Source organism: Dunckerocampus dactyliophorus, chromosome 2, assembly GCF_027744805.1.
Source record: "Dunckerocampus dactyliophorus isolate RoL2022-P2 chromosome 2, RoL_Ddac_1.1, whole genome shotgun sequence".
NCBI classification, from domain to species: domain Eukaryota; kingdom Metazoa; phylum Chordata; class Actinopteri; order Syngnathiformes; family Syngnathidae; genus Dunckerocampus; species Dunckerocampus dactyliophorus.
Window position 1 is genome coordinate 3448051 of NC_072820.1, and position 18916 is coordinate 3466966.

The following is an 18916-nucleotide window of genomic DNA, read 5'->3' on the forward strand; positions in this document are numbered from 1 at the left end:
CTTTATTTTTAAAATCACAGATATTGAAATTTGCAGATTTCATACCGCCAGAATAATGCATAAAGTTAATAAGTCGTTACCAAAAAATCTCATACAGTATTTCGCTATCAGAGAGGAGAAATATCATCTTAGAGGAAAATTTAAATAAAACATTTATACACAAGAACAACGCTGAGAACCCACAGCATTTCCGTGTGTGGAATTAAACTATGGAACGGATTGAGTAAGGAACTCAAACAATGTACAGAGATGAGCAAATTCAAAAAACAAGACAAGCAGTTGATGTTTGCTAAATACAAGGCAGAAGAGTCTTGATCATCACAATGATGTTCTGTCAGGTTCGTTTTTTTGTTTTGGTTTTTTTTTAAGGAAAAAACAATTCTGTTTCTTTTTTCATATTTATTTTATATATACATTGTTTTGGTCTTACTCTCATCTATTATGTATTATTATCCTGATTATCACAGAAAACATGACATGGAATGCAGGTTCTAAAGATGGCGCCCTCCGTGGCAGATGTCTCTGTCTCACTCTATTTTTTGCTATTTTATTGTTCATTTTGGACATTCAACACAGTCACGCAGTACATTACAACAGAGAGACACTCTTGAACATCGGCAGGGTTCATCATGATCTTTCATTCAGCCTCTCAGACTTTGGCTTTCTTCTGCGCCGGGAGAACGCAGCAGCCTGCGGGCCTGGTGAGCTGTGTTCAAGGCGGGAGATGAGGACTGAGTGGTCCACAGTATCAAAAGCAGCTGGAAGGTCTAAAAGCACCAGCACTACAGAGTTTTTAGCGTCAAAGGCTGTGAGGATGTCATTATGTACTTTCAAAAATGCAGATTCTGTGCTGTGACGGGTTCTAAAGCCAGATTGAAATTTGTTAGCAATATTATGGATAGAGGGCCGCACGCTGGTCTAGTGGTTAGCACGTTGGCCAACACAGTAACAGCCTGGAGATCGGGAAGACCTGAGGGCAGTTGGTGGGGTTTAACTGTTGGACTGATTTTTTTAAGAAGAGAAGTGGAGATTGGCTCAAAGTTCTCAAAAGTGTGTTTTACAGGGGAGTCAGGCAGACTAGCAGATGACACCTTTGGGATGGATTGTCTGACTGTTGCAACCTTGTCCATAAACAATTGTTGAAATGTACTACATGTGCGTTCAGAAACATCATTAAAAACAGCAGTCACAGGGTTAATGACAGAATTAATGGTGCTAAATAACACTCTGGGGCGATGGCTATTGCTAGAAATGATGTTTGATAAATATTTTGTTTTTGCTTCCTTCACGGTTTTATAGTAAGTGGCAAGACTGTCCCTGAAGATGCCCAGTGATACAAGAAGTCCATCCTTCTTCCATTTGCGCTCAGCCTGCCTACACTGCCGTCTCAGGGCGCGAGTGGTTTCATTCAGCCATGGTTCAGGTGTGAGTCTGGTAGCTTTGTCCTTGAATGGTGCCACAGAGTCCAGGATCTGGGAGCATGTGGAATGGAAAGAGGAGAGGAAGGTGTCCGGACACATTATAGGACTTGGTTGGGGAATGCAGCAGCAAAGTCATTGGCTGTTGTGGAGTTGATAACCCGGCGGCGGGAGGTGGGAGCAGGTTGAGGTGCAACTGGAGGAGCTAGCGTCTGAAAGCAAATGAAAGAGTGATGAGAAATAGGAACATTCCGTATATTATTAACTGACACAGATAATCCACGGGACATGACAAGGTCCAGTTTGTGCCCGAGTTGATGAGTGGGCCAAGCAATAGACTGGATGAGACCCATAGATTCCAGCAAAGAATTAAAGCATTGAGCCAGCTGATCTGAGGGGGATCGGACATGGATGTTAAAGTCACCACAGATCAGTATATTATCAAACTTTAACATGATTTCTGCCAGAAACTCAGAGAAATCATTCATAAAGTCCTTGTTTAACTTGTGTGGGCGATAAACCGCAGCACATAAGATGGGACTGGACCGTGTGAGTACAAAACACCGCAGCTCAAAGCTGCCATAGGCTTTAGTGGAGAGGAGGCTGCACTTAAAGGTCTGCTTGTAAACAGTAGCAATACCCCCGCGCCTCCCAGATGGCCGCGGCGTGTTGAGGAAGAAATAGTTTGGGGGGAGGAGCTCCGAGAAAGCGCTGTTGTCACCTGGGCAAAGCCAGGTTTCCGTCAGGAAAAGCAAATCAAGTTTATCAGAGCGGATAAAATCATTGAGAATAAAAGTCTTATTATTCACTGATCTGGTGTTAAAAAGAGCCATATGAAGTGAGCTCCTGTTATCCTGCAGTGGAGTGGAGCGAGCCACCGGGCGGAGACAGTTTTGAGCGCATCGTCTGGATATCCTCTCCGGGGCTAAAACCGGTTTTAGCCACCGGTAGCTATTATCCAGCGATCACCGCAGATCAACGTTGTCCCGCGCTGGGGACTGGTTGGTATTGGTCTTACGAGAGGGCGGTAGAGCCAGGTAGGTCCTCATTCTGACGTGTGATCCACCCTGCTTTCCGGGTCTTCTGCGGCCCGATTTACCCGGAAGTGGGCCGATACAGCTTCTCAGGTGTGGTGGTATAGACGCCAGAAATGGCGGTGGAACACATTGTCCAAGCACATTGTATGTGGTGCCAATGTCAAGGAGTGTCAGACGATCATAAACAATAAACGGCGATACAACATTAAAAGCATTAAAAACCACTATGCATAGGAGCAGGCGGCAAGCCAAACACAGCGGCGCCATCTTGCTTTTCCAGTACCTGGTAGAGTAGAGTTCTGACTGGGTGGTTCAACAGGATCTTAGATCATGAAAAGATGCCTGAGGAATAAAGCTGATGAGCCATACAATGAAGTTATGGGAAAGAGTAGTTGAAGCTAGACTAAGGACAGAAGTGAGCATTTGTGAGCAGCAGTATGGTTTCATTCCAAAAAAAAGTACTACAGACGCAGTATTTGCTTTGAGGATGTTGATAGAGAAGTACAGAGAAGGCCAGACGGAGCTGCATTGTGTTTTTGTAGATCTGGAGAAAGCTTATGACAGGGTGCCCAGAGAGGAAGTGTGCTATTGTATGAGGAAGTCTGGAGTGGCAGAGAAGTATGTTAGAGCGGTGCAGGACATGTATGAGGACTGGAAGACATTGGTGAGGTGTGCTGTAGGTGTGACAGAGGAGTTCAAGGTGGAGGTGGGACTGCATCAGGGATCAGCTCCGAGCCCCTTCTTGTTTGCTGTGGTGATGGACAGACTGACAGACGAGGTTAGACAGGAATCTCCATGGACTATGATGTTTGCAGATGGCATTGTGATCTGCAGTGAGAGCAGGGAACAGGTGGAGGAGAAGCTAGAGAGGTGGAGGTTTGCCCTGGAAAGGAGAGGAATGAAGGTTAGCCGCAGTAAGACAGAGTACATGTGTGTGAATGAGAGGGACCCAAGTGGAAGAGTGAGCTTACAGGGAGAAGACATCAAGAAGGTGGAGGATTTGAAGTACTTAAGGTCAACAGTCCAGAGCAATGGAGAGTGTGGAAAAGAGGTGAAGAAGCGTGTACAGGCAGGATGGTACGGGTGGAGAACAGTGTCAGGTGTGATGTGTGATAGAAGAGTTTCAGCTAAAATGAAAGGAAAGGTGTACAAAACTGTGGTGTTGTTTGGTCTAGAGACAGTGTCCATGAGGAAAAGACAGGAGACGGAGCTGGGGGTAGCAGAGATGAAGATGCTGAGGTTCTCTCTGGGAGTGACCAGGAAGGATAGGATCAGGAATGAGTACATCAGAGGGACAGCACACGTTAGAGGTTTTGGAGATAAAGTCAGAGAGGCCAGACTGAGATGGTTTGGACATGTCCAGAGGAGAGATAGGGAATATATACTGTAGGTAGAAGGATGCTGAGTTTGGAACTGCCAGGCAGGAGGCCTAGAGGAAGACCAAAGAGGAGGTTTATGGATGTAGTGAAAGAGGACATGAAGGTAGTTGGTGTGAGAGAAGAGGACGCACAAGACAGGGTTAGATGGAGGCAATTGATTCGCTGTGGCGACCCATGAAGGGAAAAGCCAAAAGGAAACGAAGAAGAAACATCTTGTGTGTTTTTGTATATTTTCTTAAAAGAAAATGTTGATTGAGGAAAATCCCCACAAGTTTGAAATATGACAAGGTTCGAAAAGGGGAAATGTGGCGAAAATCTAGTTGAGTTGCATTATTCTTGTTCGCGTCGGTGTGCTGCAGTAAATAGTTTACGGACGCCCCTTGCGGTGAGGGGCAGGAACACCAAGCCCGCTAGCAAGATCACAAGTTAAACTCTTTCTTTCTTTCTTTTTTTAAGAGGATCGTGTTTCACCAAAAAAAGTACTCTGGGGGACTTTTCAATATGTGCTGACCGAAAACTACCCACAAGTTGGACACCTGCCACACCTTTCATGACTTAAAAAGAACGTATAAAAGGGGTCAGAAGAAATCCAGCAGGCGGTCTTAATGGAATCTCCTTTCATCTCGCTAATGTAACCTCGTGTAGTTCGTCCTCAAAATAATCCACATTACGACGTGAAAAACGGATTAAACTGTCCTCCATGCTTGGATTCGATTCCATTTGTTTCCATCTTCTGCGTCGCCATTTTCTCTCGCGGTAACACCTTGACTTCACGCGTCTTGTTCTTCTGTAAAATAGCTCGTGTCCATGTGTAGAATGGTGGTGAACAAACGTCTCTGCTGCTGCTGGGAGGGGGTCGATGGAAAAAAACACACACACACACACACACACAAAGACAAGCACGCAGGTAAGTTTCGAAAAACGCCTCCAGCTATCAGCTCCACTCCTGCAGCCTTGACGAACCTGCCATGCAAGCTGGAGATGGGCGGATCGATCCAATTATCAATGGCGTCAATACCACGTGTAGTAGTATCACGTCGATTGAAGCGTGAGTCTCAAATATCTGTTCATATTGCTACATTGCTATTGGTTGGTTGTCACTTACAGCAGAGATGTCCAGAGTGTTTTTTTATTGAAAATATTGAACAAGAAGGCAAAAAACACAACAGCAGCAAAAAATAGAAAAATTTGCAGGAATTTTACAAGAATCAAATTATTAAAAGAAAAAAGTTGGAACCAAACAAGAAAAAGTGGTGATTTTACGAGAATAACATCATACTGTTACATTTTAGCAGCAAACATTTCAAATATTAAAATAAAAAACTTGTAATATTGTGAGAACTAAAACACAACAAAATAAAGTGGTACTTTAAAAAAATTAAGTAGGGGAAATGTTAAAATATCGTGAGAATAAAGACTAAATATGATGGGAATAAAGTCATAATATTTCAAGTGGGGGGGGGGGGGGGGGGGGGAAATAAACATAAGTAGAAATGGTACAAACAGCTGTAATTATACAGGAATAAAGTCCAAATATAAAGAGTAAAAAGTTGTATTCTAGTAGGTTGGGGGTATGTTATGATATTATGCAAATTAAGTAAAAAAAAATTACAAAGATTATTAAAGCAGAAAGTTAAAGCAGAAAGTTGAAATATTGTAGTTTTTGAAAAATTAGGTTGGGGGGAAAACAGTTATAATATTATGGGAATAAAGTCATAATATTAAAAGAAAACTTACAAATATTACATAAAAAGAAAGTTGAAATACCATATTTCGCGACCACAAGGTGCACCGTATTAAAAGGCACAGTCTCAGTTATGGGTGCTATTTCTGTATTTAACACACATATAAGGTGCACCGTATTATTGGGCGTGGGTATGGTCAAACATACGGGCGCTCAAGAGTCAGTGAGGCAAAGGGCTGACGGGGGCCGTTACATATAAACATGTGGGGGGCGTTGATTTTGTGCAAAACCATAACCACACACTGAACAGATAAAGGTAAAATGGTTTTCTCCTTTGTGTTTTCAAATATCGATTTTGTGCAAAACCAGAATCAGACACTGAACATGTAAAAGGTTTCTTCTTTCTAGAAAGTCAAAATTACCCAAGTCTTGACAGCTTTTTTCACATCCTGCTACTTCATTTACTGCTGCTGTTCTCACCAACACACTTGTGCTTGTTAAGCTGGTACTTATAAGAGAATCCTTTAGCACACACACCGCAACTCACCACTTTCTCACCAGTGTGTTTTCTCATGTGTCTTTTCACATAATTATGCCGAAAAGCCTTACCACACACTGAACAGTGAAAAGGTTTCTCACCAGTGTGTATTCTCATGTGTGCTTTCAAATTTCCTTTTTGTCTAAAAGCCTTACCACATACTGAACAGGTAAAAGGTTTCTCACCAGTGTGTATTCTCATGTGTGCTTTCACATCATATCTGTCTCTCAAACTTTGACCACACACTGAACAAGTGAAAGGTTTCTCACCAGTGTGTTTTCTCATGTGTGCTTTCATACTATACTTGTCTCTAAAACCCTTACCACACACTGAACAAGTAAAAGGTTTCTCACCAGTGTGTTTTCTCATGTGTGCTTTCATACTATACTTGTCTCTAAAACCCTTACCACACACTGAACAAGTAAAAGGTTTCTCACCAGTGTGTTTTCTCATGTGTGCTTTCATATTACACTTGTCTCTAAAACCTTTACCACACACTGAACAAGTAAAAGGTTTCTCACCAGTGTGTTTTCTTGTGTGTCTTCTCAAAAGTTCCTTCGTAAAGTATCTTGTATTACACAATAAGCACATAAATGGTTTCTCTCCTGTGTGTAATCTCATGTGTGTTTTCATATTACCACGGTATTTAAACACTTTGTCACAGTGAGAGCATTTAAAGTGTGTGTTGTCAGTGTGACATGTCATATCAGCTTTAGCACCTTCATCATCAGTGTCAGGAGAGAGTGACGTTGTGTTGTCATTATCTGATAGTGGAGCTAATCCATTGTCTGCTTGTGATCCTCCACAGTGGTCTCCATCAGCTTCTGTTGTCATGTGTTGAGTCGAGCGGCTGCTTGGAGGCTCCCCCCCTCTCTTCTCCTCACTTTCACCTTTGTCTTCATCATCTTCAGTCTTCACAGGGACACCAATCCCTGGAAACTCCTCCAGTCCTTCAAGATGCTCTTTCTCCTGACTGATGCTGTGATCATTCTCTTCCTCTTTAACGTGGGGGGGCTGTGGCTCCTCCTGATCAGGTGGAAGATGTTCTGCACTGACTGCTGTTGGACATAAAAAGACAAACACGCTATGGAAAAGTTGTGAATCAACAGCACCTTGGCTGGTTACAGCCAGGTAGTACACTCCATTTTGACACAATCGCTTCAAATGGCCTTATTGTTAGTCAGTGTTGGGCAAATTACTTACTTTTTTAATTACTTACTAAAGGAATTACTCCTTCATAAATGTAATTGTTTAAAGTGATCATAATTGTGGATTATTAATAATATGCTTTTTTGCAGTACAAGGTTGAGTAAAAAAACATTATATATTAAAAAAATGATGCATGGAAAAATGGACAAACTATTGATCACAAAAAAAGATGCATCAATAATCGTTTTATCATCACATCGCAGGCAGAATCGTAATCGCATCAAATCGTGAGGTAGCCAGAGATTCCCACACCTAATGTACAGTGAGAGCTAATTTAACCAAAGTCAAATTCCTTGTTTGCTTAAGCATACTTGGCCAAAGGTGATTCTAATTGATGTTCATAAAGCTCATGTTATATTGTTATTTCTATTTTATATGTATCTTTGATACAAATGATAGTGTTACAAATGTTGTCCGTGCTGGTTGTAAGCTCTTATTTCTTAGAGGTCTATCTTTGGCAATAAATGTCACAGTTTGGGGGTAAAACACGAGGTGGAAGGGCTAAGGGGTGTGTCACTACGCAATACGTACCGGAAATGCAATCAGTTCTGCGCATGCGCACGACCTACGGTACTTCCTCCTCTAGCACATTTTTACGACAGCGCTTCTGTGACATCACATGCTGTGGTAGTTAATATTGTTTGGAATGTATGAACATAAATGGTCAATAACCATACTTCATATACGTCACATATTGGGGGGTCATTTTATTTGTGTCTCTTACTAAAAGACTTCAATTGAAGAGTTTTATTGCACATATGCATAGTAAAACAAGCAGTTATACTATGCAATGAAATTCTTGTTGTGTTCATTTTCACAAAAAAAGAAAGAAAACACAAGAAAATGAATAAGAACAAAGAAACATTAATACCAATAAATTAAGCAAAAACAACAGAAGAGACTGAATACCAATAAATAAATAAATAAAGTGCTATGAGTGTGTGTTGCGTGTGTGAGTGCTTCGCTGAGAAGCCTGATGGCCTGTGGGTAAAAGCTGTTTGCCAGCCTTGTGGTCCTGGACTTCAAACTCCTGTAGCGTCTGCCTGACGGTAGGAGTGTGAATAATGAGTGTTGTGGATGTGTGCTGTCCTTGATGAGGTTGTGTGTTCTTCGTAGGACTCTAGATGTATAAATGTCTTGCAGTGAGGGGAGGGCTGCCCCAACAATGTTCTGTGAGGTCTTGATCACCCGCTGGAGTGCCTTCCTATCACGTGTTGTACAGTTACCGTACCAAACAGTGATGGAGGCGGTAAGGACACTTTCCATAGTGCATCTGTAGAAGCAACTCAGGATTGTGGTGGACATGCCAAATTTCCTCAGTCTTCTCAGGAAGTACAGTCTCCTTTGGGACTTCTTCAGAATTTGTTGGGTGTTGTGAGACCAGGTGAGGTCCTCGCTGATGTGTGTGCCAAGGAACTTGAAGGTTCTCACCCTCTCCACCTCAGTCTCATCAATAAACAGGGGTCTATGCGGCTCCTTTTCCCTTGTTCTTGGGTCGATGATCATCTCTTTAGTCTTATCTGTATTGAGAAGGAGATTGCTATCACAACACCAAGCTATGAGGTCCGCCACCTCTCTTCTGTATGATGTTCCAACACCACCAGTGATCAGTCCGATGACTGTAGTGTCATCCGCAAATTTAATGATGCTGGTGATACTCTGTGATGTAGTGAAGCCCTGCCCACATGCGCCGAGGGTCTGAGGTGGAACATTAGCCCTCCAGCTTCTGTCTGTACTGTCTTTTGGCCTCTCTTATGGATATCCGGAACTGTGAATCATCTTATGACATCCACCAAGACAGAAGTACATCAAAAAGTACGCAATGCACGTAGCGCAGACGTACACATCATATCCGGTGACGTGTAAGATACATAAAAACAATAAAACACATCAAATGCAGTGATATTTCAACGTAAACAACCATAAGCAGAGTGCAATGATGGATTAATCGAGGATTCCGAGATTTTTTTTTCCTCAACAGAGAAATACCATCTATCCAAACATACTTCCCTAACAAATGCTTTCGTGTGTATTTTTTGAGTGGCAAAAAAACGTTAATTTATGGAACCAAGAAAAGACGGCTTATAAATGATCCACTTGCACCATGGATATAAGGAAAAAAAATATGTTGTAATTTCTCAAATCTTAACGTTTTGGGGAGTGGGGGAGTGACGTGTATTGGTGCCGTAAAATAGATCGACAGATGGCGTAGATTACACATGCCTAACAAGTGACTGCCGAAAAATACCTGTCGGTCGACCGGATGTAGGCGCCTTCTGCACATGCGCAGAACTGATTGCGTTACCGGTACTACTGCGGAGGAACAGAGTGAAACTGGGATTCAGCCGTAGTTTGTGACTTGCAATTCTATACCAAAATGATAGGGACACTGTTTTCCTGAGAGTGAGAACCCTCTCGTCGTTACTCCCTACAGTATATAAAACACACATCCAGTGGTGTTAGTAATTGAAATAGTGTAACACAAAACAAGTAGCAATGAATGGCATGCATGAGGAGACACTGACACGGGCGAAGTATTATTTTTGAAAGCATCAAACAAACGAAAAATAAACAAAAATACAGTTGGCGACGGGCCGTTTAGGAATAATGTAATAATAATGATTAAAAAGTAGACAAACCTTCTCTGTATAACACAACTCGAGGCTTCTTGAAAACAGCGTCCAGTATTTGACGCTGCCGCTCGTTCTCCTCTTTTGTTCGAGAAAGTTCCTCCTCGTACTCTGCTATCGTTCTTTCCAACACTACAAATATTTCTTCAACTGCCGTTGTTAGTCGCTGATTCACCAACGCTCTCAACATTTGTACTTTACACATTTTCAAACAATCACAACACTCACTTGAGCGCTGCTTAACGATGTGTTGATCTCTTTGTTAGCAGCGAGCAAGCACACGCAGCAAAAGTGCCGTTTTACCTTGTAGTACGCATGCGCAATTTTCGTCTTCTTTGTGGCGGGTAGCAACCAACGTTTGAGGTGCATACCGCCATCTACTGGACCGGAGTGTGTATCCGTAGGTTGAGTACTTGGGTATCTATATATATTTGTATGTACTGTATATACATACATAAATGTATGCATATATGTAGTATGTACACCACAATCCTGAGTTGCTTCTACAGATGCACTATCGAAAGTGTCCTTACCGCCTCCATCACTGTTTGGTACAGAAACTGTACAACACGTGATAGGAAGGCACTCCAGCGGGTGATCAAGACCTCACAGAACATTGTTGGGGCAGCCCTCCCCTCACTGCAAGACATTTATAAAACTAGAGTCCTACGCAGAACACACAACCTCATCAAGGACAGCACACATCCACAACACTCATTATTCACACTCCTACCGTCAGGCAGACGCTACAGGAGTTTGAAGTCCAGGACCACAAGGCTGGCAAACAGCTTTTACCCACAGGCCATCAGGCTTCTCAACGAAGCACTAACACACGCCGCACGCAACACACACTCATAGCACTTTATTTATTTAGTTATTTACTTATTTATTTGTATATTTATTTGTATTAATGTCTCTTCTTTTTGTTGTTGCTTAATTTATTGGTATATATGTTTATGTTTCTTATGTTCTTATTCCTATTCTTTCTTGTGTTTTCTTTCTTTTCTTGGGAGAATGAACAGAATAAGATTTTAATGGCATAGTATAACTGCTGTTTTACTATGCACATGACAATAAAACTCTCTTGAATCTTGAAAGAGGAGGGAAAAACAAGCATAGTATTCTTCTTCATGTTCGTTTTTAGCGGTGTGTGGCATCAATCACTTTGGTGCATTCCTTCACACACATCCCGTTAAACTAGACTGTGCTCCTTCAACAGTTAAACAACTTCCTCTGATGTGTCTTTTCATCCATGTTCAGTCATGCTTTAGTGTTGTTTCTTTCATTCCCACTCCTATCATCTTCCTCCTCATCACATCCCTTTGTGTATCAAACTTCCTGCTCCTCAGAATCACGTTCTATTGACTCCTCTTCCTGACACGCCCCACACAAGCCAGTGTCACGCTTCCCCTGCAATTTCAGTCTTTTGTTAAAGGCCACTGATCTGTATTATATATCTGGATAGCTCATTGGCAATGACTTGTGAAGCCACACGGCCGCCATATTACCACTCACACTAAACACTTCTCTGACAATGACTTATGTGAGAACTTGTGAGTTGTTAAGTCTGTTGTTAGTTTGTTACCCACTCACACTAAATGCAAGGTTAATCTTCAGACTAACCTCGCACAATCCCACCTAGCCAGCCAATCGCAGCGCACATATAGACAAACAACCATTCACACTCACATTCACACCTATGGACAATTTAGAGTCGCCAATTAACCTCACCTGCGTGCTTGAGCTTAGTCATAAGGACTCGAGTATGATAATTTGTAAAAATTCTGTCGATATCATACCATACCTGAGTCATAACGGCTTTACATAGGGGCCGTGGGGGATATGTAAACAAACAACCGCGGCTAGACTACTAAATAATTTGTGGTTGCTTGCAAATATAAAAAAATACGTTTTTTTTGTTTGTTTTTTACCCGGATTTCAAATGAACCCCCATATGGAGACAATGTTTATATATTATTACATATAATAGTATATTACATATTATTCCTGTGTTTTTTGTTAAAATATATTTCTATATCAGAAAAGAGGTTATTTCTATTTCATAACACAAACAAAAATGTTAAATGATTTTAAAACTTGTCCAAAGTCACTCTCTTTTATGATTCATATTTTGTACAGACGAGAGCATAGTGAATTGTATGAAAGTAAGAAAAAAAAGTAAAGGATCATGACCATGGATTTTATTGGAAAAAAGGGATGGGATATGCAGTTCAAATGAAAATCTCTTTCTAGAGGAGTAAAACTATCATTGCTATAGGGGAGTGCTGAGCCAGGGTGCACAGTAGAATTTTGTCCCAAAGGCAATGAGAATTGGAAGGGGAAAAAGTACATTTAATATAGCCAAAAGATAGAGAATAACGTATCAAATCGTTTTTAAGGGACGAAGGTTGCGTTACTTGAAGGAATGGGAGAATCTCCCCGCTTTTTAATGTAAAATATAGATGTTCTGCTAGCCTCTTCATCTGCTTTGTACACTATGTACGCTGTGACAATGTAGTCTGCTACTACGAGATGTGAGTGGTAAGATGGCCTCTCTGGGGCTTCAGCGGCTTGCACGGGCGGGTGCGACGTATGGTGTATCCAGATATATAATACATATCAGTGAGCTACACTCCGTTACATATAGATACCACTGAACTGTATACTACTGGAAGGGGTGTCCCTGCTGACCACATGAAGCCATTGGTCGGCCATCTTGCTCCACCCAAAAAGCGCACAGGCCACACAGTAGATCCGGGTTGATACTATAGGATCAAGCTCAAAGTACTACAGAATTGAGCACTGTTGGGCACTGTTAAGACCATGAAGAGTCTGTCTGCATTATGATAGATTGTTACGAATAAATAAAACAAGACGCGTGTATAAATCTATGCACATCAGGAGCTCCCAGTAATATTGGAATTCTGCAATCTACAAGTGTACTATTATTCAACTGTACATCGCACACACACACATCCACACACAAACACACGTGAACACATGCACACTCAAAACACGTGCAAATAACTGCACACAAATACACACCCATACCAATCCACCCCCACACACATCACAATTTAAAGGCATAAACACTTATTCGCTGCCAAGCACACAAGAAAGCAATCAGTCAATTAGTTTAAATAAATTTATGAGAATATGCTTTGGTTTTGCTGAGGTTTAGTAGGAAATATTGTAACAAATCAGTTACATGTAACATAATTGACTGTCACACTAACACTTAGAAAACCCAAGCTACTGAATGTAACATCACATCCCATGATTTGCTGAAGGTCCTTCATCTTAAATGGCATTTTCATCAAAACACTACTGTATGTAAACATTTTCAATTTGGTTGACTGGTGTCCTGACTTTTGGGGGTTTCCGACACGCAGAGTTCTGAAATATAAAATCAGACATGAATGAAATTATCTTGAAGAGACATAAGCACTTAAAGTACATATACTTGTATGGGTAACATACATACTTGTCAAATTATTTTGTTTTCAGTTTGCTACATTTAATAGCCATTACGTATTTTGGCTTAAACGATGACATGTAGCAAATCACCTAAGGCAACAATATAAAAATAATAAAAATGTCATAGTCATTACAAGATACAATGCATAACTCAATTTCAGTGTTCACAAGGTATTTGGTATGATAAGGATCTACGTAGTATCAAAGTTAAATGTTAGCATACCTTTAGAAGATGATCAGGAAAGTCAAATATTGTTGGAACTGCATTTTGTCGCAATCTGACAGTCTGGCCGGTTCTGTCGAAGTTCTCCTCGGTGAAATGACTTGAACAGAGTTGCGATCTGGCTGCAGGAATCCACCTGTCTCTCCGCATATTTACTACCCATTGCTTTAGAAGTTGAGCATTGCAGTGTGGAAATCTAAAGGAGAAGAAGGGGTAATTTACAACTACTTAGATGAAAAGATGCTTACAGATTTAAAGTATCTATTTTTTAATCTATTTTTATTATTTATAAGCATTCACCTACCTGTGAAAGGTAAGTCCCTTCTCACGATTTTCACGAGTATCACGATTTGTGCAATTAAATAGCAGCACAAGACGGCATCTCAAACTCCTTTTAGTTCTTAGGCTTTCTTGTTTTGGGTGAAACAACATGGTGACTTCTATACTTCCGGTAGTTTCAGGCCTTCAATGAGCAGCAAGAGATCGGTGCCATTACATGTACAGAGGTCAGTGATCGATACCCAAGTACTCAACCAACGGATACACACTCCGGTCCAGTAGGTGGCGGTATGCACCTCGCCACCCGCCATAAAGAAGACAATTGCGCATGCGTACGACGACTAGGTAAAACGCTCCTTTGCTGCGGGTGCTTGCTAGCTGCTAACAAAGAGATTAACACATCGCTAAGCAGCGCTCAAGTGAGTGTTGTGATTGTTTGAAAATGTGTAAAGTACAAATGTTGAGAGCGTTGGTGAATCAGCGACTAACAACGGCAGTTGAAGAAATTTGTAGTGTTGGAAAGAACGATAGCAGAGTACGAGGAGGAACTTTCTCGAACAAAAGAGGAGAACGAGCGGCAGCGTCAAATACTGGACGCTGTTTTCAAGAAGCCTCGAGTTGTGTTATACAGAGAAGGTTTGTCCACTTTTTAATCATTATTATTACATTATTCCTAAACGGCCCGTCGCCAACTATATTATTGTTTATTTTTTGTTTGTTTGATGCTTTCAAAAATACTTCGCCCGTGTCAGTGTCTCCTCATGCTTGGCCTTCATTGCTACTTGTTTTGTGTTACACTATTTCAATTACTAACACCACTGGATGTGTGTTTTCTATACTGTAGGGCAGGGGTGTCAAACTCATTTTCATTGAGTGCCACATCGCAGTTACGGCTGCCCTCAGAGGGTCAGTTTTTATGAATCTAAATATGAATATTACCTCATAATATTCTTACACAGTTGCCCATGCATTAGATTATTATTTTTACTAACAAATTGATTGCTTCGAAATGAGAAATGAAGTGAGAATGTCATGGTGACAAGCAGACATTCAAGTATTTGTTTTTGAAAAATGCTTGGAATATCTCGCTGCATGATTAGACAATGCTGACGTTTAGAAGAACCGCATGCAGTACAATTTGTCTGCCTAAATGACAGATCAAATACATTTAGAAGGGCAGAGGTGAAGTGCATTATTGACATGCATTATTCCAAGGGTTTCGCGGCCGCATAAAATAATGTGGCGGGCCACATCTGGCCCCCGGGCCTTGTGTTTGACATCTGTGCTGTTGGGAGTAACGACAAGAGGGTTCTCACTCTCAGGAAAACAGTGTCCCTATCATTTTGGTAAATAATTGCAAGCCACAAACTACGACTGAATCCCAGTTTCACTCTGTCCCGACGCAATACGTACCGGAAACGCAATCGGTTCTGCGCATGTGCAGAAGGCGCCTACATCCGGTCGACCTATTTTTTGGCAGTCACTTGTTAGGCATGTGTAATCTACGCCATCTGATCATTTATAAGCCGTCTTTTCTTGGTTCCATAAATTATTTAAAGTTTTTTTTCGCCACTCAAAAAATACACACAAAAGCATTTGTTTGGAAGTTATGTTTGGATAGATGGTATTTCTCCATTGAGAAAAAAGCAACAGTTTTTTCCCCCCTATATCCATGGTGCAAGTGGATCATGTGGGGAAAAAAAACTCTCTTAATCCTCTAGAATAATCCATCATTGCACTCTGCTTATGGTTGTTTACGTTGAAATATCACCGCATTTGATGTGTTTTATTGTATTTATGTATGTTACACGTCACCAGATATGATGTGTACGTCTGCGCTACGTGCATTGCGTACTTTCTGATGTACTTCTGTCTTGGTGGATGTCATAAGACGATACAAACGTCCGGATGCTAACAAAGTCTTTTCGTAAGAGACACAAATAAAATGACCCCCCAATATGTGACGTATATGAAGTATGGTTATTCACCATTTATGTTCATGCATTTAAAAAAATAATAACGACCACAGGATGTGATGTTGCAGAAGTGCGGCCGTAAAAATGTGTTAGAGGAGGAAGTACCGTAGGTCTTGCGCATGCGCAGAACCGATTGCGTTTCTGGTACGAATTTCGTAGTGACACACCCCTTAGCCCTTCCACCTCGTGTTTTACCCCCAAACTGTGACATTTATTGCCCAAGATAGACCTCTAAGAAATAAGAGCTGACAACCAGCACGGTACACTTTTGTTTCCTACATAACTAGCCGCTTCCAGTGAACACATAACTTTTGTTATACACTGTAAACCCGAATTAGTTAGCAGTAATTAAAATTTTTTTATGTAAACGGCTGCCTAACTTTTTTTAAGTTCAACATCTTACATTTTTTGATTTCTGTAGATACTAAAAATATTAAGTAAGTAGTACGTTGTTTTTTTTTATTCGGTGTGAATTAACAGAAAAATATAATTTCAGAAAGATAAAAAAATTACTTTGTCCAAATTAAATTTATTATTTTATTAAAGATTTCATGTACTATTGGCATACTTTTCACATTTAACAGTAATAATAAAAAAAAAGAATATAAAGTTGAAAGGTTAGGCAACCGTTAACATAAACATTTTAATGAATGATATATTTATTCTTCAAATGTTTTCCTAAGCACTTTAAGTGCATCCCACCAGAAGATTGTAATGTACCCTTGAGTGGAAAAGACTAAAATTCAGTTTTATTTCAATAAAGTTTGCAACAATTTACTTTTTTTAAAAAAAACAGTTCTTTTTCCACAAACAGTTCTTTTTTGCAAACAGTTTTTTCTTGGTCCAAACATGACCAGGAAGGCTTCTCCAAAGTTTCCCAATGTTACGATCTCTTGACGCTCCAAGACCACGTAGACCTTGTTTCCGTAGTTCACTGGACGACCTTCTCCGCAACTCACAGGCGTAGTAGACAGATCAGGCCCCTCCGCATCCTCCTGTGACAATCAACATGAATATTTTAGGAAACTCATGACTGAAAACTGCAGTAGCCTTTTTCAGTTTCAGCTTGAAGTGCTTTGTGTGCTGTGCAGACTTACATGGCAGCTGATGAAAAACCCTGATGTTTGAAAAGGTCGGTCCCGTTTAGCAGTACAATTTGTAAGATTAGGCAAGGGTGACTTTAATGTGTAAATATTAGTTATTGTGAAATAAAATTCTGTTTGAAGTTTATTTCAGACAACTTTATTACTCTAATGTAACTAATGTATAATGTCTAATGTATCTATCTAATGAGAAAGGGCCTGCTTGAAAATGTTATTCCCAAAATTGTTTCTAAGCAGCTCCTCCGAGGCTTGTGGGACTCGGTGCTAACAGACCTTGATAAGAGCAGCTGCACCCTGGCCTGCCGTTTGGCATCTTCGGCTGGAGAACTGAGCTTTCATCTTAGGATTCAGCTGAGGATGAACGGCAGGGCTCAGATGCACAAGGACAGTGCAGGTTAGCAGAGCTACGGACTAGACGCTGCAGAGCTGTGATCCGTAGCCGTCCTTAGTGCAGCTCAGGCCACGCGCAGTACCACCTGAAGACGGGCCACACCCTCGCAGAGCCACTACACTTTTACACGTAATAGCCCAGACTTGGCAAGTTAGCGTCTGGGGCTAATTTCTGTAAACCTGCAGCATCCCCGTGCATCTGTTCACCCTTGGCTGAATCCTGAGGAGCCCCGCTGAAGCTCTAGAAAACAACTGTACCTTTGTGGGGGTGTAGCAGCCCTGAGCTGTGCTGATGGCGGCCGTGGATCACAGCTCAGCAGCCTCTTGACCAAAAGCACGACTAACCCGCACCATCCTTATGCGTCTGAGCCACGCAGTTTAACCTCTGCTGAATCCTGAGATCAAAGCTGAATCTTCCAGCCGAAGCTTCTAAACGGCAGGCCAGGGTGCAGCTGCTCTAGACAGGGTCTGTTAGCATCGAGTCCCGCCGAGGCAAACAAACATGAAACATGTCAAGGTCAAGAACAACGTGTCTAATCATATTGTCTTGACAATATGAAGCCTTCACATATGAAGTTAGAAGACATCCTGTGGCCAACATCACTGAGCTTAGTAGTACACACCTGTTCATCAGGAACTTAGAAAACGGCGGCCAAGACACCAGCTGTCTTCCTGGTTTGGGAGGACTTTTGTCTGAACGGCGTCATCATACGGGAGGTGTGCATGTTGAGCTCGGCATAGAAGGAATTTGGCAGATGTTTATTGGTTATCTGCTGAAGTTCAGCATATACCTGCAATAAGAACATGTTTGTCATAATTCCAGTAGGAACAAAATAAAATGTTACCATCTGGATTACCTCAGATGGCAACTGAAGTGCAGACAAAAGCTCCAGCGAGTTCTTCACAGGTGCTTCAGAACCACAATGTTTTGTCTTTGGAGGGCAAAAGTCATTTGAATTAGTTTTAGAACCAATTTTAGATATGTACAGTGGTATGAAAAAGTATCTGAACCTTTTGGAATTTCTCACATTTCTGCATAAAATCACCATCAAATGTGATCTGATCTTTGTCAAAATCACACAGATGAAAAAACTGTGTCTGCTTTAACTAAAACCACCCAAACATTTCTAGGTTTTTATATTTTAATGAGAATAGCATGCAAACAATGACAGAAGGGGGAGGAATAAGTAACTGAACCCTCTGCCTAAGGAGACTTAAAGAGCAATTGAAACCAATTTTTACCAAACAATTCAAGTCAGGTGTGTGCCCAATCACTGATGAGTGGTTTAAAGCCGCCCTGCCCACTATAAAACACATAGAATTGGTAAGAATTGTCTTGATAATAAGCATTGTCTGATGTGCACCATGGCTCGCTCAAAAGAGCTGTCTGAATACCTGCGATCAAGAAGTGTCGATTTGTATAAAGCTGGGAAAGGATACAAAACCATCTCTAAAAGTCTGGATGTTCATCAATCGACAGTCAGAGAAGTTCTCTACAAATGGAGAGAGTTTGGCAACGTTGCTTCTCTCCCAAGGAGTGGCCGTCCACCAAAGATGACGCCAAGAGTTCAGC

General features: G+C 41.3%; 1 protein-coding gene across 3 annotated transcripts; it reads right to left on the reverse strand.

The window, feature by feature from the left end:
* Positions 1 to 8: 8 nt before the first annotated feature.
* Positions 9 to 10193, reverse strand: LOC129177911 (gastrula zinc finger protein XlCGF57.1-like). 3 transcript variants are annotated; one of them, XR_008569700.1, is made up of 3 exons: positions 9905 to 10193; positions 4380 to 7114; positions 9 to 1630 (listed from the first exon to the last, which is right to left on the reverse strand). XR_008569700.1 is itself a non-coding variant. In XM_054769527.1 (2 exons), the coding sequence occupies exons 1-2, from the start codon at positions 10098 to 10100 to the stop codon at positions 5976 to 5978; spliced, it is 1335 nt and encodes a 444-aa protein (XP_054625502.1). In that variant the 5' UTR covers positions 10101 to 10193; the 3' UTR covers positions 9 to 5975. The 3 variants fall into 3 exon arrangements, 1 of the variants encoding a protein (XP_054625502.1); XR_008569699.1 differs by having other exon boundaries at positions 2739 to 7114; XM_054769527.1 differs by having other exon boundaries at positions 9 to 7114.
* Between the last annotated feature and the right edge of the window lie 8723 nt (positions 10194 to 18916).